The sequence below is a fragment of the Podarcis filfolensis genome (genome assembly GCF_964270895.1).
Source record: "Podarcis filfolensis genome assembly, chromosome: 3".
In the NCBI taxonomy this organism is placed as follows: Eukaryota; Metazoa; Chordata; class Lepidosauria; order Squamata; family Lacertidae; genus Podarcis; species Podarcis filfolensis.
This window is the reverse complement of record NC_139606.1, coordinates 10633116-10661075: the sequence shown is the minus strand read 5'-3', so window position 1 is coordinate 10661075 and position 27960 is coordinate 10633116. Positions and strand designations below refer to the sequence as shown.

General features: G+C 44.2%; 2 protein-coding genes across 4 annotated transcripts in view; both read left to right on the top strand.

Annotated features, from left to right (window-relative positions):
- Positions 1-27960, top strand: part of FERMT1 (FERM domain containing kindlin 1) — a 637654-nt gene that overhangs the window by 359763 nt on the left and 249931 nt on the right. The gene's annotated exons all lie outside the window — the stretch shown is intronic.
- GABRP (gamma-aminobutyric acid type A receptor subunit pi) lies at positions 119-27925 on the top strand. 3 transcript variants are annotated; one of them, XM_083606649.1, is made up of 11 exons: positions 119-280; positions 383-472; positions 5975-6080; positions 8024-8139; positions 11679-11746; positions 15532-15749; positions 18120-18202; positions 23852-23989; positions 24530-24682; positions 26125-26294; positions 27094-27925. In XM_083606649.1, the coding sequence occupies exons 3-11, from the start codon at positions 6025-6027 to the stop codon at positions 27388-27390; spliced, it is 1299 nt and encodes a 432-aa protein (XP_083462775.1). In that variant the 5' UTR covers positions 119-280; positions 383-472; positions 5975-6024; the 3' UTR covers positions 27391-27925. The 3 variants fall into 3 exon arrangements, with proteins under 3 accessions (XP_083462775.1, XP_083462776.1, XP_083462777.1); XM_083606650.1 differs by having other exon boundaries at positions 120-472; XM_083606651.1 differs by lacking the exons at positions 119-280; positions 383-472; positions 5975-6080; positions 8024-8139; positions 11679-11746 and adding an exon at positions 13480-13512.

Genomic DNA, 27960 nt, shown 5'->3' with positions numbered 1-27960 from the left:
AATGATGGCATGGGTTGGGTTGGGACAATGGCTGAGGGGGACGGGCCATGCAAATCGTGTTACAGGTAAAGTTCTGGGAAAGCCCACGGATTATTTACCTGCAGTTTGTGTCCCTGGGAGGAGAGGGGATTTCTACCTGCAGAGGTCAGCTGAGAAAGCACGTTCACTTGACTGAGTGAAAAATCGCAGCCCCAGAACAGACGCCCAGCATGATTGATCTCAGGCAGCATTGACTGAAGTGGATTATTAGTTGCAGCTGAATGAATGTTGACTCCCGACGGTGAGTCTCTCAGGCTTTCATTGAGGGAACTCGGCTTGTGTAACACCTTGACAAGTGGATCGACTTATACAGCTTCTAACTTTCACTTATTTGCACGCACAGGCTTCAACTGTTAGTGTCTGCCGCTTTGGTTCCGTGCCAACAAAACCGGGAGCCAGCACTGGTCATTTTGTGACGAAAAGTATACTAAATGTAAGTAAATGCTGACAATCCTTTTTCCTCCTGCTCCTTATCTTTTCTTTGGTGGTTTAATAGAGGCATACCGTTTTTGTGGGGTTGGGGCTGGGGCAGGGAGTGAGTTATACCATGGAAAACAGCGTAATGACCATTTCTTGAAGGGCTTTCCATGGGCACAATGTTCTGAATTAAATTTTTACTGAAGTGTGCCGTAGTTCCTTCTTCTTGTTAGCTGAATGGGAGGGGTGCAGCTGGGATCATGGAAGGTACACAGGGCAGGGAAATCCAATGTGGTGATGGAGGTAAGGTTAATGTTGTCTTCAGATGTTTTGGCACTGAGATCTGATTCAGTTCCTGGTGTCTAATGCTGGCCCAATGAGGAATCTTTGTCATCTATGCCTTGATTCAAGATGAGATCACATTTTTATTATTACAGATTCATCATGGCTAGAGATGGATAGGTTGGTATTTTTCATGATAGTTCTCTTATCTGGGCATTATTTTTCACTGCCACAGATCCCCTGCTTTGCAGAAGATGTGAGGTAAAGGGCACACGAAAGAGAGATGACCAGAGTTCAGTTGGCATTTGACTCATGCCAAAGCTGACTGGTTAAGGCAGAGGTAGGCAACTTAAGGCCCGGGGGCCGGATGAGGCCCAATGGCCTTCTCAATCCGGCCCGCAGACGGTCCGGGAATCAGCCTGTTTTTACATGAGTAGAATGTGTCCTTTTATTTAAAATGCATCTCTTTTCTAAAAAAAATTATGCTTTTTATTAGAAGGTCAGCAGTTTGAATCCCCACGACGGAGTGAGCTCCCGTTGCTCGGTCCCTGCTCCTGCCAACCTAGCAGTTCGAAAGCATGTCAAAGTGCAAGTAGATAAATAGGTACCGCTCCGGCGGGAAGGTAAACGGCGTTTCGGTGCGCTGCTCTGGTTCGCCAGAGGCGGCTTAGTCATGCTGGCCACATGACCCGGAAGCTGTATGCCGGCTCCCTCAGCCAATAAAGCGAGATGAGAGCCACAACCCCAGAGTCGGTCACGACTGGACCTAATGGTCAGGGGTCCCTTTACCTTTACAATGATGTCCAGCAGACTTATTTCACAGTAGTAGTTTGGATTTGATATCCCGCTTTATCACTACCCGAAGGAGTCTCAAAGCGGCTAACATTCTCCTTTCCCTTCCTCCCCCACAACAAACACTCTGTGAGGTGAGTGGGGCTGAAAGACTTCAGAGAAGTGTGACTAGCCCAAGGTAACCCAGCAGCTGCATGTGGAGGAGCAAAGACACGAACCCAGTTCACCAGATTACAAGTCTACCGCTCTTAACCACTGCACCACACTGGCTCTCCACATTTCACAGGGCATCTCCACATAGGTGTATTGATGACAATGAAACTCAGTGTAGTTTTTCAAAGCTAAACATTTTATTTTCTTTAAAGAAAAGAAAGTGCTTGATATTTTCCCAGAAATCTCTGAGTGGTGTACACCACGTACAATATAAAAGCAATATACGTGAAGAGAAAAATGCAGCCTAAAATCAGGTGGTCTTTCAGGTAGAACAGGGGATATGCACCTCAGCTTTATAGAATCCCGCAGAACAAGTTCCACGGGGTGGAGAAGAAATCTTATTCAGTCTCTCCACCAAGTGGGAACAAAGCCAATGTAACACCACGCTCCTGGCCGCCACCTCTGGCTGGCTCAGAAGTATACCACGACTGTTGGTTCCGAAAGCGACTGATTGAGAGCTCCTAAAGAATCCGGAGGGTCACACCTTGGTGGAGATTGTCCACTGGAATGGGCACAGCAGTTTCTGTTCCAGATGTGGGACCTGAATCTATACTGACATGGGTCCAGGTGGTCAGCTTCCCCTTCAAATGCACATCCCAAATTTGCCAGTATGCAGTTGATTCCCACCCACGAAATAACAGCAATCTGGAAGCAGCCTTAGAATTCAATCCAGTGGCCGCAAGAATGGAGTTCCAGGGCCTTAGGATATATTGGGTGTCCAGTGTTGGAGATCTGATGTCAGATTCTTCCATCATGAACCTCAAGTTGGCATATATAGGATTCCCAGACAATCAGACATCCAGACCATGGGTAGGCAAACTAAGGCCTGGGGGCTGGATGCGGCCCAATCGCCTTCTAAATCCGGCCCACAGACGGTCCAGGAATCAGTGTGCTTTTACATGAGTAGAATGTGCCCTTTTATTTAAAATGCATCGATGGGTTATTTGTGGGGCAGAAGAATTCATTTGGTCCCCCCCAAAATATGGTCTGGCCCCCCACAAGGTCTGAGGGACAGTGGACCGGCCCCCTGCTGAAAAAGTTTGCTGACCCCTGATCGAGATGCAGTGGTACCTTGGGTTACATATGCTTCACTAACCCAGAAATAGTTTGCTTCCACTAACCCAGAAATAGTACCTCGGGTTAAGAACTTTGCTTCAGGATGAGAACAGAAATTGTGCTCTGGTGGAGCGGCGGCAGCAGGAGGCCCCATTAGCTGAAGTGGTGCTTCAGGTTAAGAACAGTTTCAGATTAAGAACATACCTCTGGAATGAATTAAGTACTTAACCCGAGGTACCACTGTACTGCTTAGCTTCAGTCCATGTCTTTACTGAAAACAAGCCTACTTGATGTCAGTGTCATCCTACGTGAACTTAAAACACGTTCAATATGCTCTCAATGACTTTGCAAGGACAGGGGTTGTTAAGTTGTGGGTGAACATATCAGACGACACAGCAATTCTTCAAACAGCTCTTGTTTATTCACAGGCCAGAACAGAACTGAACTGAAGGGTTCAGCCAGCCTGCTTATATAGAGCTCCACTAGAACGCAACAGTAACCACTTTCTGTAACTGTCCCATCACTGAACGTCACTTTCAATCCCTTATTTGCATATGTGGACCTGAGTGAAAACTATCTACGGTATTCCTCCTGCTGGCCCAGGGTGAGAACTTCAGTACATAACAGGGGTGTCTTTCAGGCGAGCGTGTCTATCGTTAAACATCTTCTTATGGAAGAAGTCTTGAGCTTCTAAGGAACTCCAGAGCTCCCTAGCATACATTTTGAGCACCACTGAGAGTGTTTCAACTGAGCGAATGCCGTTCCATTGTTTGGCTTTGGTGAGCAATAATAGTGGACAGCACAGAATGGTGGCATTAGATGAAAGCTAACTGCCCCACCCCACCCCCGCCAGTTCATGCTTTGGTGAGCACAGCCTTTGTGTAACTTCAGGCTTTGAAGCCAGTGGCATGCCCACTCCCAGGAAAGTCAGCAAAAGCACTTCAAAATATAGCACATTCCCACTTCTGTTCCAAACAACCATACCCATCAGAATGAAGCAATGCAGTATGGCGACACCAGTACTTGCTTCCAAGTATTGAGCAAGTATTATAAGCCTATTTAGTGAGACATATAGTGGTATCTCAGGTTAAGTACTTAATTCATCCCGGAGGTCCGTACTTAACCTGAAACTGTTCTTAACCTGAAGCACCACTTTAGCTAATGGGGCCTCTCGCTGCTACCGCGCCGCCGGAGCACGATTTCTGTTCTCATCCTGAAGCAAAGTTCTTAATCTGAAGCACTATTTCTGGGTTAGCAGAGTCTGTAACCCGAAGCGTCTGTAACCTGAAGCATCTGTAACCCGAGGTACCACTGTATTATGTTCCTCTGTTTGGACAGGTGTTACATCCGTTCAGGAGAAGAATAGGCAAAGGCGTGGGTAGGCAAACTTAAGGCCTGGGGGATCTGGCCGAATCACCTTCTAAATCTGGCCTGTGGACGGTCCGGGAATCAGCGTGTTTTTACATGAGTAGAATGTGTGCTTTTATTTCAAATGCATCTCTGGGTTATTTGTGGGGCATAGGAATTCGTTCACCCCCCCCAAGAAAATATAGTCCAGCCCCCCACAAGGTCTGAGGGACAGTGGACCGGCCCCCTGCTGAAAAAGTTTGCTGACCCCTAGGCTAAGGTGTCAACCCTACACAAATCGAGACTGAGTGGATGGCATCATTTTTATACCTCCTTCCTGCAACTCCTGCAGCCAAGCTGGTGCCAAATGTATTGCTCTGGTTTTTTTGGACCAGAGGTGGGGGGGGGGGCTTGTCATCTAGGCAGCCCAGGACCTCCATACACACTGCTCAGGCTTGCACCCCAGGGAGCTGCTAGCACAGTGTTTTGACTTCACCCCTGGAGGTGCACTCCATTGTCTCTCAAGACAGACGGATGCCAACAGCATCCATTCCATACATGTAAAGCACTCTTATATCACTTTAATAGTCATGGTCAGTCAGTCAGTTTTATTGCACATAGCCAAAGGCTGCTGCAATGCACACAGGATCATTCAACAATTAAAAGAAAATATACTGGATTGATACAAAAGACTTAAAACATTTATATTATCAAAACATTACGTACTCTAAACAGAGCTATAAAAGTACAGTGGTACCTCGGGTTACATACATTTCAGGTTACACACTCTGCTAACCCAGAAATAGTGCTTCCGGTTAAGAACTTTGCTTCAGGATAAGAACAGAAATTGTGCTCCGGCGGCGCGGCAGCAGCCGGAGGCCCCATTGGCTAAAGTGGTGCTTCAGGTTAAGAACAATTCCAGGTTAAGAACAGACCTCCGGAACCAATGAAGTACTTAACCAGAGATACCACTGCACCCCAATATACAAATCAAGACATTAAACAATAAAATTCATAAGCTAAAATCATCACATGGCCACTAATATATCAAAAAACAATGCCAATTAATACAGTGTGCAATTATGCTCGGAGTTTGCTGACGAAGCTAGAACATAGCCTGATATAGATAGGGTCAAATAAATTCATCTCCTTTACAGTTGGTGGCTACCTTGGCTATATAATTTGCTCTAGTTTTCCTAGCGGCAGTTGCAAAGAGTGCCACACGCCAGGTCACATACTTATCTGTGTCTGCGAGGAGATATAAAATCATGTTAATAGTCATGGCTTTCCCCAAAGAATTCTGGGAATTGTAGTATGTTGGGAATTGTAGCTCTGTGAGGGGTGCTCAGCACCTTAATGTATGGCTGTAAACAGGGTGTGGTTTTTTATTTGAAACCGTGTGTGTGTATTAATTTTTTTAGGGTGGCTTGTTTTATGAGACAAAGTTGGGCACCTAGAGGTTTGCTTGAGGAATTTGAGCTTTTTGAATTCCAACACCTATTGACTTGACGTGATTTGCACCTCCAGAGCTAATGTGTGGACTCTCTCTCTTTCACATCTCCTAAATGGTCTGATATAAATCTAAGCACTTTGTTATTTGTTATTTTTTTTAAAAAAAGAAGATGAATTTAAAATAATTTTTTAAATACACATTTAAATGTGAACTTTTGTGTGGGCTTAAAAAAAATTGCTGGTTGGTGCAGAAATGGGCTGAAACAGATATGTGAGTGATATGGGCTGAAACAGATATGTGACGCTGATATGAAAATATACTGATTGATTCATCTCTGCTTATACAGGTGAAATACTTATCTGCTTTGCTTTGCAGATCATTGACAAGTGAGCCATCTTAGGCGGTGGTGAAAATAATCTTCACAAATGTCTTGCAGTTGTTACTTCTCCATCCATGTCTGTCTGTTTCTTTTGTGTGAAGGGTAAGCTGAAATATTTAAGAATATCTCCTGCACAGCTAATCCGTTTATGCAAGAAAATAAGACTTGGTTCCTAGGGCTAGGGGCTGGGGATGGAAAGGTTCTCTAGTATAGAAGCTTCCAGATAGTTTTCTGGGGCTATTGTATGATGTAAAAATCTGAGGCGGGAATTTAGATAGGCTTTCTAAAGTGTCCAAATCTTTTTTTTAAAAAGAGGATATGCTGAAAAGGCAAAAAGATACATACTTGCATATGTATGTATGTGTATGTATGTGTGTTTTTTATACACATATTTTATATATAAATTTTATATATATATATAAAATTTACACACACACACACTACTCTCTCTCTCCCTCTCTCCCTCTCTCTCTCTCTGTATATATATATATATATATATATATATATATGAGAGAGAGAGGTGCAAATTTAGAAAATAATTACTAGAATGTGTATTTCACAGAAGGCTAGCCAATTAATTTCACTTCCCAACTAAAATCACCCCGAATAAATTATTGTATTAATTTATACCCCATCCACATGTCTCCCAATTAATTTACTCCAATAACGTCTTGCCCAGTAGCAGCACCAAACCAATTCCATTTCAATTAATTATCCCCATCTCAGATTTCCCCCCAAAACTTCTAATTGGGGTGGAAATCATAGCTGGAATCCCATATGGAACCACACAGAAAGAGTACAGACTTTGCTGCGGACTCCCCTCTCCTTGTGGGTCTCACAAAACAAAATAATTTAACTGTTAAAGGCCAGGATAAAGAGGCTTGTCTTCAGCAAACAGCAAGAGCTATGCAGTTAAGATGCTAAGTAAAGGTAAAGGGACCCCTGACCATTAGGTCCAGCCGTGACTGACTCTGGGGTTGCGGCGCTCATCTCGCTTTATTGGCCAAGGGAGCCGGTGCACAGCTTCCGGGTCATGTGGCCAGCATGACTAAGCCGCTTCTGGCGAACCAGAGCAGTGCACAGAAACGCCGTTTACCTTCCTGCCGGAGCAGTACCTATTTATCTACTGGCACTTTGACGTGCTTCCGTACTGCTAGGTAGGCAGGAGCAGGGACCGAGCAACGGGAGCTCACCCCGTTGCGGGGATTCGAACCGCCCACCTTCTGATCGGCAAGTCCTAGGCTCTGTGGTTTAACCCACAGCGCCACCCTAGATGAGTGGTTTTTCCCCTCCATACCACGGACCGCTTGAAAATTGCTGTGGGTCTTGGCAGACCGCTTCATGGTTTTTCTTCCAGTTGTAGCAACACTAGCGAGTAATTTGGCAACTGCAGTTCTGTTCCAGTTAAAGTTATAGCTTTCCTTACCTGGTACCTGTTGATTATACAATAATGGCCACTTATTTGTTGTTTGGCAATTATCTGGAGCAGCAACAGAAACAAAGTTCAGTGTTCTACATGCCTTTTTTTAATAGCGAAAAAATCCTGCCACATGGCTTTGCGCCCATGTTCTCAGCCTCTAGAGGTGAGGCAGAAAGTGGCTATGATTTATACCGGTCACAGGGAGGGCCTCTTCCTCTGGCGCATACTTAGCAGATTATCTCATACTTGCTGTCCAAAATATTCAAGCATTTAGTGTTTCTTTTGCTTCCTCCCCCCTGCTTTGCGCTGTAAAATTATTCTTGGCTGATAATTAAATCCTGCAAGTGGGGTTCTGTTGGTGGGGAGTGAAAAAGGTCCCTATTTTCATCTGAGGAATGTGGGAGAGTAGGCAAGCCCTTGTTTTTAATCCAGTGACAATTAGACACTGACTACCTTCTCACACAGAACAACAAGCAGGCGTTTAGGATTTAAATGCTGCATAAATGCAGAATGAAGATTCTGTTTGGTTTGCAAGTGTTGGATGTGATGAGAAGAGCAAGGCTGCAGCTGTGTAACAGATGAGTATCTACTGCCACATCCAACATTTCTTACTTTTCGTTTTCAGAAAGTGCATCTTGGGTCATTATGCTGACACGTCAGATAGCCGAGCCTCAACATCCCTCCCTGGATTCGGGAACCTAACCCGGGGATACAACAAATATCTCAGGCCAAAATTTGGTGGTATGACATCATCAGCATCTTTTGTAGTTGTGTAGGACCTGCCAAAGCCTTTCAGCCTTGAAGAGAGGAAATAATTTATTGGTCTTTATAATTTTGTCTCTATGCCCCTGTTTAAGCTGAACTTAGAGACCCTTGCCTATTCCCATTCCATTTTATTAACTTAAGATCAGTTGCCCTTACCCTAATTCCAGTGTTCAGTTTCTATCTGTATCTGGAGAAAGAAGGCTGATCGCCGAAGAATTGATGCTTTTGAATTATGGTGCTGGAGGAGACTCTTGAGAGTCCCATGGACTGCAAGAAGATCAAACCTATCCATTCTGAAGGAAATCAGCCCCGAGTGCTCACTGGAAGGACAGATCGTGAAGCTGAGGCTCCAATACTTTGGCCACCTCATGAGAAGAGAAGACTCGCTGGAAAAGACCCTGATGTTGGGAAAGATGGAGGGCACAAGGAGAAGGGGACGACAGAGGGCGAGATGGCTGGACAGTGTTCTCGAAGCTACCAGCACTTTGACCAAACTGCGGGAGGCAGTGGAAGACAGGAGTGCCTGGTGTGCTCTGGTCCATGGGGTCACGAAGAGTCGGACACGACTAAACGACTAAACAACAACATCGCATCACCTCTGTCATCTCTTCTGCAGGCTAACCCTACCCAATACCCTCACCTGTTCTATTGTTCATTTACTAGGGAGTCTAAAGCCTTCCTACTAGGTATTACTGAAGATGAGATTCTCATGAAGGCATGCAACTTATTTCTCTATGCAACAGCTGCGGCCATACACTAGATGTTGGAAAGAAAGTAAAACTAAGGAACAATGACTATATAAATTGACAGAATTTGCAGAACTTGCCAATATGAAAGCCAACATAAGAAATCTGGATGAAAGGGTGAATGGGAAAGCTTTGGGGAGTACCTAAGAAAATATGATACTGCAATTAATTTGCAAGAAGGAGTAATCACATGAGCAGCAGTCAACTATAATTAAGGAGTAAAAGGGATGAAAGAAAGGTGGAAAAATAAATGGAGATGCAGCACATCTTAGGTTTATTATGAATACCGTGGGAGGCTAGGCTGGGAAGTCTGTACATAAATATTCTATGTGGAGGAAACACGATGTGAAAATGGAAAAATGGAAAACGCATGAATATATATATATATATATATATATATAAAATCATTTACTAGGGAGTAAGCCTCACAAAGCTTGGGATGTGGATGGCGCTGTGGGTTAAACCACAGAGCCTAGGACTTGCCAATCAGAAGGTTGGCAGTTCGAATCCCCGCGACGGGGTGAGCTCCCATTGCTCAGTCCCTGCTCCTGCCAACCTAGCAGTTCGGAAGCACGTCAAAGTGCAAATAGATAAATAGGTACTGCTCTGGCAGGAAGGTAAACGGTGTTTCCGTGCACTGCTCTGGTTCGCCAGAAGTGGCTTAGTCATGCTGGCCACATGACCTGGAAGCTGTACGCCGGCTCCCTCGGCCAGTAAAGCGAGATGAGCGCCGCAACCCCAGAGTCGGTCACGACTGGACCTAATGGTCAGGGGTCCCTTTACCTTTAAGCCTTACAAACACATTAGGACTTACTTATGAGTAAACGTGCGTAGCCCAACATTGCACAAAGCCTGGTATGTTCCTTCCTTCACAGTGCAATTCGATAGTTTCAGTGTATTATTGTTATTATTGCTAAACATTTTCTTTACTTTGCATACTCTTAATAGCAGACACCTCCTAACCTAGCAATGATAAATATGACCTTAGCAGCTGTAGAGCAATGTAAGCAGTTTGAAATGCCGGGACCAAATTTATTTATGTAGTAATTTTAATATCCCACCTTATCCCAAGAATTTGGAAAAAGCTAACTAAACGCTGAGATGCAGCGGTTTTTATGCTGCCATATCACTTGCAGGTATTAAACACAGCAAATCCCTGTACTTTTGGTAGCTCTGTAAGCTCCATTGAGTTTAACAGCACTTTCTGCCAGGTATATGTCTGTAAATGACTATAGCCTGATGGCCCTTTAAACAGTCTTTCAGTGCAGCAGATAAAAAGAGCTGGAATGGGAGAAAGAGAAGAACTGGACCAAAAAAAAAAATATATATTTGAAAAAGCATCATAATTTAAAAATGTAAGAATCTTTACAGACAGATAAACAATTATAGTGATTACTTCACCTGAATGGTGGTCAAGGCAGCAGAAGGAATAACTCCCAGCTGATGGGGCAACATTGAAAGGGCTAGTATATATTTTTAGCTTTTTTATTTATTAAACTTATTAGTTGGTTGTCACCCAAAGGTCTCCAAACAACTTACAGCAAAGAAAAATAGAGGAATTGCCTGGTTATGTCTGGGCATAAGCAAATACTTTCTAAGTTCTAAGTGAGTGAACAGGAAGAAGTCTATATTATAACTAGGATTTTTTGTCCAATCTTCTTTTCACACACCATTATAATCTCCTGTCTATGGAGTCAACACATCAGATGTCATTGTCAACATCATCTCATAAGAAGACCTCAAGATGCTTATTAATCATAACAGTCATTCTGCTTCTTCATGACAAGGCCATGCACTGTTTAGGTAACCTTCATTTTATGATGAATCTGACCTTCTTCAACTTGGCCATCTTCGTTCTTTCAATGGCTCTTTCAATGGGAACATGGGAGCTGGTCATTCACATTTTGAAAGCATCTGCTTCAGAATTAATGAGCTAACCACATCCTGGTCTCCCCCGCCAACACCCCTCAGTTAAGGAGCTTTGCACCGTGAGGCCTAGGCATGTCTACTCAGCAGTAAGCCCCAAGGATGTTAATGGAATTTACTCCCAGGTAAGCATGTATAGAATTACAGCCTCAGAGGGCTATATTCTTAATGCATCAGCTCATCGTGATAATAAATGCCACTCTTCCCAAATGTCCTGGCAGGTCAACGGGAATTTTGATTTTGTCCTCATTCATGCTTTCTGTCTTTTGCTCAGTAGGCAAAGATGTCACAGCCGGTTTAGGAATGCATTCAAAACTATCTTCCAGATTGGGGACTGAGTCATAGAAATGCAATAAGCTCATCTTTTGGGCTGGGTGACATATCGACATATCGTCCCAAACCGGTTTGAAGTTCATATCGTGATATCGGTTTCATAATTTTTGACCTGACAATATATCACGAATCATGATGTGTGTGCGTGCTATGCAAAAATCACAATGTTGGGGAAACCATGAAGCCATCTCTCGATTCCTGCAGCCCCAGTTAACTCTGCCAGCAAAGTTCTCCCATGCATCCCGGAAGAGTCAGAGAATCACAAGAGCAGGCGCTGGCCCAAATCACGATGCAGGAAAAACCGTGAAGCCAGCCAACGCCCTGTCATAGCTTCATCCTTATTTCAGACATCATGATATATCGGTATATCGCAATGTTTAGCTGGTGATATATTGCAATGTTGAAAACCTAGCCCTGCTCATCTTACGATAAGTCATCAGACTATTGGTACCCTTAGCTTGGTACCACCTAGGCTGACTCTGCAATTTAAACTTTCCTTTCCTTTTGCAGGAGAGCCTGTGGTAATAGCCATGAGCCTTGATGTTGCAAGCATTTCCAGCATTTCTGAGAGTGATATGGTAAGCAAACAATCCTGGAAGGGGGAATAAAAGGAATTAAGGCAGCTCCGGGGAGCAGGGAGTCGGCGGGAATCCAGATGCAGTTTCTGATACAGTCATATCTCATGTTACGTCCGCTTCATGTTACGTTCTTTCAGGTTACGTCCCGCGGCAACCCGGAAGTACTGGAAAGGGTTACTTCTGGGTTTCGCTGCTCGCACATGCGCAGAAGCACAAAATGTCATCATGCGCACGTGCAGAAGCGGTGAATCGCAACCTGCGCATGTGCAGACGCGCCGCTGTGGGTTGCGCTCTTTTCATGTTGCGAACGGGCCTCCAGAATGGATCCCGTTCGCAACCAGAGGTACCACTGTACTTTGCAATCCAGGTTCTCCTGGAACTCCTTCCGTTGTGTTCAGTGGTTCTCATTGTGCACTGGTTTGATTGGCCTAAAAAGCGAGATGAGCGCCACACCCCATAGTCACCTTTGACTGGACTTAACCGTCCAGGGGTCCTTTACCTTTACCTTTTACCTGTAAAGGAAGGTTACAGCATTTGGAACTTTTTAGAAAAGGTGAGTAAGAAGCAATATGATAGAAGTTTATAAAATCCGTATAAAATCTCCTTCTGTGGCACCCTACCTTCCCTCTCTTATGCTATAACAACAATGCTATCATCTCCAATTCCTTCTGTTACTCATAGTTCAAATCCGGCTCACGAATTCATCATACTGTAGTATTTCTTTAAGTAGTCCGAAAAGGGCTTCCATTCTTCCATGAAACAATTGTCATTAGGTTCTCTTACTTTGGCTGTTAACTTTGCCAATTCCACACTTGCTTATCTGTTCTTCTTTGGTGGGGACAACTTCTTCCTTCCATTTTTGGGCATAAAGAATCCTAGCTGCTGTTGTTACATACATAAACAGCTTAATCATCTTTTTAAAAAGAACTTCTGTCCCTATAACCCCTAAGAGAAAAGCGTCAGGGTTTGTTGGTTTTTTGGTATAATCACTTTAAACATCTTTTTCATCTCATCATATATCATTTCCCAAAATACCCTCGCTTTCTTACAAGTCCACCGCATATGAAAAAAAGATCCCTCTACCTGTTTACACTTCAGACGTGTATAAAATCCTGCAAGTGGCTAGAGAAAAGTTTTTCTGCTTCCCTAATAACACTAGAATTTGTGGACCTCTAGCAAAGCTGAATGTGGTAGTTGTCAAATTTCAAAGTCCTGTACAGTTTGACCCTGAAGTATCAAAAGGACCACCTGTTCCTACATGATTTTGCCTGCCTATTAAGATCTGGAGGTTGTGTTCCTGCTATCCACTGCCATATGGGATGACGAGTACATGCAGTAGAGTATTTTCAGTGGTGGCACCAAATTTCTGGAACTCCTCCCATGCGGATGCTCCTTTAGCCCCTGCTACCCGATCCCCAGTGTCTGTTTATGGCGATGCTGTTTTTAGCAAATGGATTGTTTCTTTTAAATTCCTTGTAGTGTTGTCATAGTATTTTGTTTGCGGGCTGCTCTGGCCAAAAGAGGTGTTAAAATAAACAAACAAAGAAGCCCAGACTTGAGACACTACAGGCATCTTTTGAAAATAAGGCACCTCTGAGATGAGAATGACAAATAGGTGTCCGAAGTCATTGGTCTATAGAACACCGCAGCTTTTTAGTATCCATTTAAATGCAGAACTCCGTTGAAAGCTGCCGTCTACTGGGGTTTGGCACCCATAGGAAGTCTGTGAAAGGCTGAGCCAATCTTTCATGAAGCTAACTTTCCAGGTATCCCAAAGCTATTAATCAACAAATATTATCTTCATACAGTAGTCTTCTCATCACTATAGCACTCACATTTTCAGGTCTCACGCAGAACATTATAGAGATGTACTCTTTTGCTAGATAAATAATTGAACTACAAATGACCCGGGGGTTTTCACCTTCATTGCTGAGATTAATAATTCACTGCTTTGAAATGCATAATGGTGCACCATCTCAATCATTTAGGTAGAGAAATTCCCCCCCTAACAGCATGAGAATAAAATCTGAAAGCTAGAAATGATATACATGAAGTCTTGGGATGACTTTTTTTGGTTAACAGCTTTCATTCCAATGCCTGTTAAAGTCTATGCACTCAACACAAAAGGAATCCTTTCGCCCAGCACCGAAGTAGAGTGAAACATGATATTCTGAATGCAGAGAGCAATGAATCCTACTTTGCCTGCCATGATTACCTGAGGACAAGGCTGATGTTCAAATGCCGCAGGCGAGAGACACACCTACAGTGCCATACCTGCAACAGATGCGAATTTAATCCACTTAAGCTATGTTAAGGAACTACGGGTGGGCGGGTTGTGGCCTCATCCAAGTTGGGTTGCAACAGGAACACTCCCACCGTGCAAATTGTCAGGGAACTGCCATCAGGGAGAGCGCGAAAGCCAGAGGGATTCCAGAGGGCGTCCAGGGATCGGGAGAAGCAGCCCATCTTCTGGGGAAGAGAATCAGCGTAGCACCAGTGGAGAAGGGGGGCAGGTGGGGGAAGCGGCGAGGCGGTCCCATGACTCCTTGCCTGGGACCAGCGGGGAGAGTAGGGGTCCTCCGTTGCCCACGCCCTCCTTGCGCAGAAGGCGGAGACTAGGCGTCAAAGAACTTCTTTGCTGGAAGAAGTTTAAGAAACGGCCACTCACGGATTCTGCCAGCGATTGAGTCAGCTACGGGCGAGTGGCTGTCCGGACAGAGGACGTTCACTTTGGCAGCCCAGCCAGGTGTTTGCACCCAGCCAGCAAGATAGGCACCTGCTTACACACAAGCAGCCCCCTTAGGAACCATTACACAAATATATGGTAAAAGATTAAGAAATGGGTCCCCAGATGGATGGGTGTTTGGGTTAAAAGTCGATCCTGGGTCTGAAAAGTTTGAAGACTGGACCTTTAAAGCCCTTAACGGCCTTCGCCCAGTATACCTGAAGGAGCGTCTCCACCCCTATCATTCTGCCCAGACACTGAGGTCCAGCTCCAAGGGCCTTCTGGTGGTTCCCTCACTATGAGAATCAAAGTTACAGGGAACTAGGAAGAGGGCCTTCCCATCGGATGCCAAGGAAATAAACAACTACAGTGGTACCTCAGGTTAAGTACTTAATTCGTTCCGGAGGTCTGTACTTAACCTGAAACTGTTCTTAACCTGAAGCACCACTTTAGCTAATGGGGTCTCCTGTTGCCGCCGCGCCGCCGGAGCATGATTTCTGTTCTTATCCTGAAGCAAAGTTCTTAACCTGAAGCACTATTTCTAGGTTAGCGGAGTGTGTGACCTGAAGCGTATGTAACCTGAAGCGTATGTAACCCGAGGTACCACTGTATCAGACTTTTAGAAGCCATCTGAAGGCAGCCCTGTTTAGGGAAGTTTTTAATGTTTGATTTTTTGTGTGTTTTTAATATTCTGTTGGGAGCTGCCCAGAGTAGCTGGGGAAACCCAGCCAGATGGACAGGGTATAAATAAATTATTATTATTATTATTATTATTATTATTATTATTATTATTAACTAACTAACTAACTAACTAACTAACTAAAACAGCAAAAAATGTACTGAATTACAGAGCAGTGTGAAGAACTAAAAGAATCAAGATGAGCAAATTTCAGAAATGCCTATAGGACAGAGGGACTACATTCAATAAATATATGCTCAGAGCACCCTTTGGATAAGCCAGTTGAACTCCACCTGCCAAAAGTCTCTCTAACTTAGAGAGTTTTCCTTTTCCATGCAGCAAAGTCCTGAATGACTGCTCATAGGCTGCCTTCTTTTCCAGGACTACACGGCGACAATATATTTGCGACAACGCTGGACAGATCCTCGCCTGGTTTTTCAGGGGAACAAAAGTTTCACTCTGGATGCCCGACTGGTGAAATACCTGTGGGTTCCTGACACGTATATTGTGGAGTCTAAGAAGTCTTTCTTGCATGAGGTCACAGCAGAGAATCGGCTTATACGGCTGTTCTCTAACGGCACCGTCTTGTATGCTTTGCGGTAAGTCTTGCATGTGCTCCTACTGTTTTGCTACCCTTTGTTACCCTTGAGTAGCAGAAAGATTGCAGACAGGTGCAACAGTCAGGAATTCAAGGCCCAAGAGACACCATTAGATTCTGAGGGTCAGGAATATCTGGGGAAATAGTTTTGTCAGTTGCATATTTCATCATAATTCTCATAATTCATTGTTTCATTATTCCATTATTTCTACAGCTGTAGCTTCCTTTCTTCAAACACTCATCACAGGTATCACATGCTTTTGATAACACACTGACATGCTGCAATAGAGAACTTAGGTACAGGGAATGTACTGACTAATATCAAAGAACTATTGAGGCAGCTGTTTTAAATGAAAAATAGTATGGGATAAAAAGAATGTATGAGGTACACAACTGAACATCTATAACACAGCCTTTTAGGGGCCAACCAAAAATACCACAGGGACACAGGTGGTGCTGTGGTTTAAACCGCAGAGCCTAGGACTTGCTGATCAGAAGGTCGGCGGTTCGAATCCCCACAACGGGGTGAGCTCCCGTTGCTCGGTCCCTGCTCCTGCCAACCTAGCAGTTCGAAAGCACGTCAAAGTGCAAGTAGATAAATAGGTACTGCTCTGGCGGGAAGGTAAACGGCGTTTCCGTGCACTGCTCTGGTTCACCAGAAGCGGCTTAGCCATGCTGGCCACATGACCTGGAAGCTGTACGCCGGCTCCCTCGGCCAATAAAGCAAGATGAGTGCCACAACCCCAGAGTCGGTCAGGACTGGACCTAACGGTCAGGGGTCCCTTTACCTTTACCTTAAAAATACCACAAAATAGCATGCAAGTTTTTGCATCTTTCAGAACTCTGCATCTGGCCAGCTCTGGGGTCCCCAGCGCAATGTACCCACAGACACTCCCCTTGGTGCCCCCAAAGATACCTGCCCCTTAAATTTTGGCATTTCATTTGTTTTGAGTGGGGAGGCACACGGTTTACCAGTTTTTCCCCTTTTGCCTGCATTTTTTTTTTTTTTGCTTTGGTGTTTTGTTTGTTGTTTCTGGGGGTGGGTTCTGAGTATCATCACTTTTCCTTCTGTGAAATGGGTGTTTTGTGACAGTTTCTTAGATTTCTAAAGGTGCCGGCATGCCCTAAAAGGTTAGGAAGCCCCGGGCTTGATAGTAAACAGAACAGGAGAGGGGCTGTTGTTGTAAAGATTGTGCCCAAACTATTTTCAAAGAGGACCAGATTTGATGAAGTGAAGCTGTTGAGGATTTTAGTTGTTGAGGTTTAGGTTTTTTTGGGATTTTACCCCAGGAAATAAACTGCCACAGGGGCTGGATTAAACCGACTTTGGACACACCTGGATTAAAGCAAGACTACACATGCATGTTAAGTGGTTTGAGTGTTATATAAATGTTTTTTTTTGCAATTTAACTTTTTATGTATCCAGGAATAGCACTTGATGTGGGTGAATTTGAGTCCACATCCTACAATCTTTAGTAGTCACTTGCTTCTTATATAAAGGAGAGAATGCGCTTTGCAGAATGATGGCCGTCACACAAATATTCAGCTCAAACTGGCATTGTTGTTGTTTAATCATTTAGTTGTGTCTGACTCTTCGTGACCTCATGGACCAGAGCACGCCAGGCACTCCTGTCTTCCACTGCCTCCCACAGTTTGGTCAAACTCATGCTGGTAGCTTCGAGAATACTGTCCAACCATCTCGTCCTCTGCCGTCCCCTTCTCCTTGTGCCCTCCATCTTTCCCAACATCAGGGTCTTTTCCAGGAAGTCTTCTCTTCTCATGAGGTGACCAAAGTATTGGAGCCTCCGCTTCAGGATCTGTCCTTCCAGTGAGCACTCAGGGCTGATTTCCTTAAAAATGGAGAAGTTTGATCTTCTTGCAGTCCATGGGACTCCCAAGAGTCTCCTCCAGCACCATAATTCAAAAGCATCAATTCTTCGGCGATCAGCCTTCTTTATGGTCCAGCTCGCACTTCCATGTCATAACCTGGCCCAAATTCTGTGCTGTTCTGCTGATAAACATATTTTGGCCTAGCAGAGGATGCCAAGGCAGATTATGTCACATAGCCTTACAGCAGCCTTTGCGATCCTGGTTCTCTCCAGATGTTTTGGACTTGCTGGCTGGGGCTGAAGGGAGGTTGAAACATCTGGGGAGCACCAAGTTCACAAAGGCTGTCTTACATTATCCTGTTTCCATAAGTGGAATGATCCAGAGCTGCCAATCTGAACTAAAGGGAAGTCCAGGCTGCAGCTTCAGTGCTAGTTTTAACAGTATTTATTCTTCGAAGCAGAAACATTGCCACCTGTGGACTGCTATGGAAAATACAGGCCGTTCCTCATCGATGCCTTCACATCACTTTCTCTTTTTGCAGAATCACTACCACAGTTGCGTGTAACATGGACCTGTCAAAATATCCCCTGGATACGCAGACCTGTAAACTGCAGATGGAAAGCTGTAAGTATCACATTCTACAAGAAGATGAAACTATCCCAGCCCCGACTGCTCTTGAATTTGTTTCTTCATATTTAGGTGACCAGTTCAAACATTTCATTTCTGTCTTGGAGCTCATGAAATTTTCCACCTGCCCCTTTCAAATGTAGAGCCATTTCAAAAAGTAAACAGCTGCACCTAATCTTCCAGTAATCATACTAATTTTAAATGGGCTGATGAGAAAATTCACAATATATATTCTGAAACCAGAAGAATGAAAAAATAAATCCATAGGCGTAGAACACTTGGCATTTGTAGATTCTAGACTTTTTTTATCCCACCTACGGAAGGTGTCTTTGTGGCAAGTAATAATAAAATAGCTTTTCTTTTTTACTTTTTAAATATTTCTGCATTGCTTCTAGGCTAGCAATGGGCCTTTGCCGAAAACCTTATAGTTTGTACTCATGATATTGGGGCAGTTATACTTGATACTGATGCCAATATTGTTTGTGCTTGAAAATTTTTCTTTCTTTTAATACATTTCAGTTTTCAGTTTTTCAAATTGCCACCAATAATTATCAAATACGATTACATACATAGTTGTAGTTGTTCAGACTTCCCTCCTCCCCTTCCTTGGTTCTCTTTACAAGCATAACAACAACAACAGCAATAATTTATTATTTGTACCCCGCCCAGCTGGCTGGGTTTCCCCAGCCACTCTGGGCAGCTTCCAACAGAGATTAAAAATACATTAAAATGTCACACATTAAAAACTTCCCTGAACAGGGCTGCCTTCAGATGTCTTCTGAATGTCAGGTAGTTGTTTATCTCTTTGACATCTGATGGGAGGGCGTTCCACACGGCGGGTGCCACTACCGAGAAGGCCCTCTGCCTGGTTCCCTGTAGCTTGGCTTCTCGCAATGAGGGAACCGCCAGAAGGCCCTCGGAGCAGGACCTCATTTGCTGAACTGCATCTCTTCCTTAGGTCCTTTTGTTTATTACTATTTGCATTTCTTCCAAAGTCACCTTTTAACTGTTAGTGTGGATTTCATGCTCTTTATTCAGCTCATAGTAGTGAGGAATCAAGTTTCCCCAAAATATCTGCTTTATATACATTATTTACACAATGGGTTGCATGTGATTGGCTAATTCTGGGATTCTCCTGTAGGCCAATCAGGTTGCGGATTCACTTCCACCTGGAGCTGGATTGGGTGGCTCCTGCAGACCAATCATACTGCTGCATTGTTCTAGGACCAATCAGACTGCTGCATTCTGGACCCTATTGTTCTAGGACCAATCAGACTGCTGCTTTTTTGATCCTATTCAACTCAGTACATAACAGGGGAACCTGTGGTCCTCCAGTTGCTTCTGGATGACACTTCTCATGTGATTATTGGCCATGCTGGCTCAGGTTGATGGGAAAGGGAGCCCAAGAACATCTGTAGGGCACAGTTTCCCTACCAACCTTTTACAATGTCTATCTTTTTCATCCTGGGACAGTTTTGGAAATACATGTGCAAGATTTTATGGACAGACCATACAGTGTCTCTTCCCTTGCCCTAAACTGGATGGGATTCTTTTAAAAACATGAGACTGTCACGCAGCACACGAAACAGGCGAGGCGAATTTCCTCCTAATCATTTGAACTTGCCTTTCTCTCTGCTCTGTCATTTATTAACAGAGCATGCCAATTTAGGGAGCAGGTTTGAATCTGATTGCCAACTGGATGATTGCCACCCTATGCAAGCTGTAGCCACGGTCTCATTTTCAATAGCTAGGCCACTTTACTGTATGGAATACAATTATTTTGTATTTAAATACGCCTCCAGTTGCATTCCCTCTCTGTGTCTTTTCTGTAACTCAGAAAAGTTGCGTTTTCACAGTACATTTAATAAATATGGAATTCTAAGCATACTTACTAGCCACTAGGGAGCAAGCCACATTGAGCTCCATAGGATTCACATCTGAGTAAGCATACACGGACACAGGTGGTGCTGTGGGTTAAACCACAGAGCCTAGGGCTTGCCGATCAGAAGGTCGGTGGTTCGAATCCCCGCGATGGGGTGAGCTCCCGTTGCTTGGTCCCTGCTCCTGCCAACCTAGCAGTTTGAAAGCACATCAGAGTGCAAGTAGATAAATAGGTACCACTCTGGCGGGAAGGTAAATGGCGTTTCCGTGTGCTGCTCTGGTTCACCAGAAGTGGCTTAGTCATGCTGACCACATGACCCGGAAGCTGTACGCCGGCTCCCTCGGCCAATAAAGCAAGATGAGCGCTGCAACCCCAGAGTCGTCCGCGACTGGACCTAATGGTCAGGGATCCCTTTACCTTTACCTAAGCATCCATAGGGCAAAGCTGCACTTGCTTCGACACTTCCATTGCCACTAGCGAGAACTGAATCAAGGAATGCATGGGAGCATACGATGCAAGCTTTCCTATAAGAACTTGACCACTTTGCTACCTCAGGTTGAATGGTGGGTTTAACTAGGGTCGTATCTCAGTATAAAGCACCCTTTGTTGTTTCCAGAAATCTGGTTGTGTAAATATACGATCAGTAAGCGTAGTCATTGACCACTATTGCTTGCTGTAGAATTGACGAGGGGAAAGTCCAGGCTATCAAGCAAATATCTAAAGAACACAGAGGACAGGTAAAAAAAATCACTGTGAGGTCAACACAGGCTTCACATGCCCATCTTGGCATTCAGAAGGACCTTACTTGACCCACTGACTTTTCTAGCCATTCTGCTTTCAAGCTGACAGGCTTGTTCCATAGTATCAGTTCCCTCACCAACAAATATGCGTGGAGAGCTGATCTCACTTTTCATTTTCACCTCATTTTTTATTTGGGAAATCCATCTAGAACAACAGAAATCGCTATGGTGGCGTGGCGGCAGCAGGAGGCCCCATTAGCTTAAGTGGTACATCAGGTTAAGAACAGTTTCAGGTTAAGAACGGACCTCCGGAACGAATTAAGTTCTTAACCAGGGTACCACTGTACTTCAGAAGGTAGTGAATCTGTCCTCAGTTTCCTGAAGGAAAGACCCTTTGGGGAGGGGTTTTTCCACCATCACATTTGAGTAAGATTTAGCAGTTGTTAAAAGGTCTGGTCTATTGGATAAAGCAGCCTCTTGTCTGTGTACAAGGTAACCTTTACTTATTTAATAGATTTATTTATCAGGGCACACAAACTGCTCTCTTGTGTGTGACATGCTACTGTGCCCTTGCACGCAGTTTGGGAATTCCTGAGTTAAGGAGTCATGGGCTTTTGTCACACATGGGGGCAAGAGGAACCAGAACAATTTGGGTGCATGCGAGGCCTGAACATCTTGAAGACTCTTTGTTCATCGTGGTTACCAATTCAAGTAATGTCTAAAATCTCATTATTTTAAGACCAGGTTTTACTTGCCAGCTACTTGAGTGGAGTTCCTATGGAAGGGCCTATTATTTTCACATTAAAATCATATTAGTTTGCCATGATTAACTTTATTACAATGCACAGAAACTGAAATAATAATGATTAGCCTCTTGTTTTAAAATGTAGCTGGGTTTAGCCTTAAAAAGAGAGAAAGAGAGTAATTGGGTCCTATGTCAAGCTCCTGTGCCATATTATTCTTATGAAATTACATGCACATTGCCAACTGGAGATGTCATTAGGATAAATGCCTGGAATTAATGCTATTTAAATATATGCCAGATGAATTAAGAACAATCAGTCATTTATTATAAAGTTTCCCTTAGTAACAGCAGTTATTATTACAAACTGGGCGCAAACTTTGAAAAGTCATATTTAGATGATTTGTACCTGGGGAATCAGCAGATTCTGTGTAATATCTGTTGCAAGATTCCCGTCATTTGTTTCTAGTGGAAAACACAATTTCTCGCTCTTTGCTGTGAAGGCAAACTGGTAAATATCAGTGTTTCCGTTTTTACTGCGTGGCAGATCTTTAATTAAATAGCTGGGCCAACGAAAACGTTATCGGCTTGTTTATGAAAGCAATCTGATTTTAGGAGAGTTGTATAACTCTTTGTATTTGCAGTACCTTCCGTTCATAGGGGGAAATGGCTCATAATTTCTGTTGGGATGAACTTACATCCATGCTGCTGATGAAATGGCAATCTTTACTTACAAGAGACCTCACTCGTCCAAAGCTTCCTTTCCATTGTCAACAATGGGGGATAGACTCAAATAACCAGTCTTGTAATGCTGAGAGTAAGGGGACGCTGGTGGCGCTGTGGGTTAAACCACAGAGCCTAGGACTTCCTGATTAGGAGGTCGGCAGTTCGAATCCCCGTGACGGGGTGAGCTCCGGTTGCTCGGTGCCTGCTCCTGCCAACCTAGCAGTTCGAAAGCACGTCAAAGTGCAAGTAGATAAATAGGTACCACTCCAGCGGGAAGGTAAACGGCGCTGCTCTGGTTCGCCAGAAGCAGCTTAGTCATGCTGGCACATGACCTGGAAGCTGTACGCCGGCTCCCTTGGCCAATAAAGCGAGATGAGCGCCGCAACCCCAGTCTCGTCCGCGACTGGACCTAATGGTCAGGGGTCCCTTTACCTTTACCTAATGCTGAGAGTAGAGAGGGCAAGCTGTGTCCCTTCAGATGTTGCAGGCCCAGGTGCTGTGGCCCACTGCCCAGCCACTCAGGACACCATTGTAGGGTTCAAATTAGGACGCAACTTCATCAATTACAGGTGTAAGAGGTTTGGCTTACTCATTGGGTTATAACCGATATCAACCAAATCGTCTGCTGGATGATTGACCCAGGGGTGAAACCCAGGAGACCCTATGATATCCATCAAATCTAAAGTGTGCAATTAAGATGCACAGTCACCTATATAATTCTCTCTCTCAATATGGTCTTTGGAATGCTTTGATGGTTTTATATCGGTTTGTATGTATGTTTTGCCTGTATTGTTATAAATGAAAACACACATTCCTCCATCCTCAAGAATCCTGGGAACTGAACAGTTTCCAGCACCTTTAACAATCGATGGTCCCTAGGATTCTATGTGTAAGGTGTGCTCTGAATATATGGTGTGTACACAACCAATCAATCTTTATTCCGGTCAAAGACCAGACAGCAAAGTTAACAACAACAACATACGCCACAACCGCATAAAGAAGCGGATGTAATTAAAATTTCCCTCTAAGCTTATTTACATTAAAAATAATACTTCTTCAGCTAAAATCTGTATTCCGGAGATTAAGATCAGTACTCATTCTCTGGCCGTCACTGTCACCACAGCCTGTCTTGTCCTCGTTGCTATAAAACAGAATTTCGCAACAGGCCTGATGATATCCAGATCTTTATCGGCAAGAAGGTATTTAACATAAGGTTCCTCTGAGCGGCCAGGTAATTTCCTTAGTAACGGTAAAATTAGCTCTCTTCAGGTATCACAGTACAACGGTACACAGTACAACAGGCCCAATGGAGAAGAACGTGCCCAATGGATTCAATCTCATTAGAGTTCCATGGACGTAATCTTTGTTCAGCTGGGATGTCATGATATCTGCCCTCTAGTAGTGCTTAAGGGAGAGCATTAAAATGGGCTCTGGAAACCAAGAACTCCAGTGGGAGTTCAAGAGTCCAGTGCAGGATGCAGGGGCAAAACATTCAGCTACTTACTCAATTGGTTGTCCAGTTACCTCTTGATGCCTTTTTAATATATTGCCTGCAGGGGGATATGATGAAAACGATCTACTGTACACTTGGTTGAGGGGAAACGATTCGGTCCACGGCCTTGAGAACCTGCGACTTTCTCAGTACACAGTGGAGCACTATTACAGCCTTGTAACAATGTCTCACCAGGAAACAGGTAACGAAAGCTGGAGAAGCAGAGACGTAAACAAATATGGCTCACAAACATTAGCTGTTCTGAATGGTCCAGGTCCACCTGTGAACCTTTCTCTGATTTTGAGAGCTTTGGAGATGTGATCATAGAACTATATGGTGGTACCTTGGGTTACAGATGCTTCAGGTTACAGACTCTGCTAACCCAGAAATAGTACCTCAGGTTAAGAACTTTGCTTCAGGATGAGAACAGAAATCGTGCGACAGCAGCGGGAGGCCCCATTAGCTAAAGTGGTCCCTCAGGTTAAGAACAGTTTCAGGTTTAGAACGGACCGCCAGAATGAATTAAGTTCTTAACCTGAGGTACCACTGTAGAATCATAGAGTTGTAGAGTTGAAAGGGACTCACTTCTGATGCCAGGCCTGTCTTCTGGCCAGTAATATGATGGCTCTCTTCTCTACTTCGTCAAAAATCTGCATCCGTTGAATAAAACTTGGCGTAGGATTGCCTTCTCTCTGTGGATGGTTTCTTTTCATTGTAGGATGTGTTTTCTTTCTCTAACTAGGCAATTACCCAAGACTAGTGTTGCAGTTTGAACTCAAGAGAAATATTCTGTATTTCATTCTGGAGACGTATGTGCCATCCACCCTCCTTGTCATATTGTCTTGGGTTTCTTTCTGGATCACTCTGGATTCCGTTCCGGCAAGAACATGTATTGGTGAGCTGTTCTCTCAAGTAGGATACTTCATGCAGTGGATGGGAGAGAGAGCAAGAGAACACAAGCACCTGTTGTTTATGCAGTGCTACAAGCTATGTTAGGGACGCGGGTGGCGCTGTGGGTAAAACCTCAGCGCCTAGGACTTGCCGATCGCATGGTCGGCGGTTCGAATCACCGCGGCAGGGTGCGCTCCCATCGTTCGGTCCCAGCGCCTGCCAACCTAGCAGTTCGAAAGCACCCCTGGGTGCAAGTAGATAAATAGGGGCCGCTTACCAGTGGGAAGGTAAACGGCGTTTCCGTGTGCTGCGCTGGCTCGCCAGATGCAGCTTGTCACACTGGCCACGTGACCCGGAAGTGTCTGCGGACAGCACTGGCTCCCGGCCTCTAGAGTGAGATGAGCGCACAACCCTAGAGTCTGTCAAGACTGGCCTGTACGGGCAGGGGTACCTTTACCTTTACCTTTACCTTTACAAGCTATGTTGAATGTAAAAACTGAAATGTTGTGGTACCCAAGTTTCCAAAGCTGAGATAAATCATCCCAAACATTTGACATGTTACCCACTGTCACCTGTCAAATGCTAATTTGAACAGCATCTATCAAATACTGTCAGATGGAAAATACGAATTAACTCTGTGCTTTCAGACTTTGAATATTATTGCATGCCAGCCATGAAATGGCACATCATGTGTTTTCCAAACTGTCTTCAGGAATGCATGAGCTCTTTCGAAGGTGATCAGTCCTTTAAAATTAGCTGTAGCTTTGTTTCTGGATGACATCCTAAACTGAGGGAAATGGATGAGGAAGGGCTTAGCTCAGTGGTAGAGCACCATGGCTTAACAAGAATGAGCAAATGCATGTGGACCCAGAAAGAAAATGGTGAGACTTCAGTGCCTCCCCCAGTTCTTCTGCTGCCATGCTAAGGTAAGGTATAGGTACCTTTACTTGGCAATAGCCACAAAGGCATTCCAGTGTGGTGTAGTGGTTAAGAGTGGTAGACTCGTAATCTGGAGAACCGGGTTCGCTTCCCCGCTCCTCCACATGCAGCTGCCGGGTGACCTTGGGCTAGTCACACTTCCTTGAAGTCTCTCAGCCCCACTCACCTCACAGAGTGTTTGTTGTGGGGGAGGAAGGGAAAGGAGAATGTTAGCCGCTTTGAGACTCCTTCGGGTAGTGATAAAGCGGGATATCAAAACCAAACTCTTCTTCTTCTTCTTCTTCTTCTTCTTCTTCTTCTTCTTCTTCTTCTTGAGTGCTTCACCTGTTGGAAGCCAGAGCAGCTAGCCTGCTGCCTTCAGATGTGTCCCATCAACATTGTTGAAGTAGGATTCAGTTGTCAAGGCCAGTCAGATTCGATATGTGAAATGTGAGGGGAGCACTATCTTTGGCCAGCCCTGTGCTTTTCTTTTGATTAAAGTGTTCCTTACTCCCTCCCATCCTGCAGGAGTAACAACTGTGCTGTCAATGACAACTCTGATGATGGGATCACGAAACGCTGTGACGAAGACCAACGGTTTCATAAAAGCCATTGATGTTTACCTGGGCATCTGCTTCACCTTCATATTTGGTGCCTTGGTAGAATATGCAGTAGCTCACTATATCGCATCACAAAAGGTAAACAAAAAGATACTGTATATTTATTTAGCTTGTAGGCCACTTTCCCCTATACATATACCCAAAGCAGCTCACAACGCAAGAAATATGCATCATCGGCGCAACATTCAAACAGTAAATGATTATGGGTGATTTTTGGCTTCTGCAAGGGCTGCTGTGGATTGGCTGCCACTGAGGCATTTGTGCGTGCGATTGCCGGCTGCTGTTTGCGAACGGGCAGATGCTTCTTTGTGGTTTTCTGAGTGGTTGTCACTGTTAGTGGTTTTCTGTACCCCCCCCCAAAAAAGCTCAACAACTCTAGGCAATCCCCCCCTAAAAAACTCCGGGATATCTCTTCCCATTATCTCAAATTACAGTCCCCAAAAATAGGGGGCATCTTATACACGGGGGCGTGTTATACACGGGAAAATACGGTATCTCCTAGATTGTGGCATGGTTTCTCTGAGTATTGGCACTGCAGTAGTGAAGGGAAATCATTTTGTATTGGGGCTGGAAACTTACTTCAAAAAAACAACAACACCTGTAAGCTATCAAAGGGTGTGTTCACCAAGTTCCTAGACAGGATATTAAATTTTGGTCCCTCAGGGTCTAGCATCAGTAAACAAGAATTTGGCTTTTGCTAAAGACTTCCAGGGATTTATTTATTCTTCTAACATCCCAGACTAATGGTATGTTGGCAACAGAGTCACAGTGAACTTCTGCCCTCTGCAGTTATATTTCCTTGTACTTGGTTTTGGTGCGTTGGTTATGAAATAGTGATATGGCCCAAATGTGTATTGGTAACTTTTTCTTGTTTTAGGCTTCTACAAATGAGGTTACCAGAGAAACGGAAGATGTCACCAGTATCTTTTCCACATCTGTCACCAGCTACAATCAAAAGATCAACTTCAGTGCCTTCGATAATATCGCCCACAGTGGTTCGACTATGAAACCAAAGGACAAAATTCAGTTTCTTTTGAGGAACAAAATGCGCAGGGTTGTCAGCTATTTCACAATTCAAAATCCAGGCAACATCGAACACTACTCAAGATTGCTCTTCCCTCTGTGTTTTTTGGTAGTCAATTTGTTTTATTGGGTTTATTACTTATTCTTTTAGTAATAATAAGACCATTTTGGCGTGTGGTGGTGAGAAAGTCTTTCCTATGTTGGCGCCCAGCCACTACGAATTGTTATGGGTGTGACTATGGGCACATATCAAGAATTTGGCCCAAACCCAGCATTGATTGTATTGTATCAAAAGCCAAATCTTCTACAGAGCGGCACATGAGCGTGACTGTGGAGCTAGAGTAAGTGGAATCCAAAAAGGGCAAGCCATTGCTATGATGGATAGGCCTTGTACTTTGAGGCTGTGCAACTGTTTTACACTGTCAACATAGCTAAGCTCCAGTGTACCCTTTTTAGTCCGATGTTTTACATTTGTGCCAAAGAGGTTTTTCAGCTAGTTGTTTCAATCACTTGGGCGCAGGTTACTGCCAACCTGAGGATTACTCCCTTCTGATCTCAGGTAAGGTAATCACTGAGAGATAATGGCAAATGGAAGGCTTTTTTACCGTCTTCTTTCAAGGTCACAGAGAACTGCAGATATACAAGATGCTGCTTTAAATAATAAATAAATGCCCTTACCACATCAACACCTCTGGATTTCTGTTAATAACAACTAGATGCT

Coding starts and splice junctions, on each gene's coding strand:
- GABRP (XM_083606649.1), top strand. CDS start 6,025: ATGTCTTGCAGTTGTTACTTCTCCATCCATGTCTGTCTGTTTCTTTTG. Junction 18,203..23,851: donor TAAACTGCAGATGGAAAGCT/GTAAGTATCACA, acceptor TATTGCCTGCAG/GGGGATATGATGAAAACGAT. Junction 26,295..27,093: donor ACTATATCGCATCACAAAAG/GTAAACAAAAAG, acceptor TTCTTGTTTTAG/GCTTCTACAAATGAGGTTAC.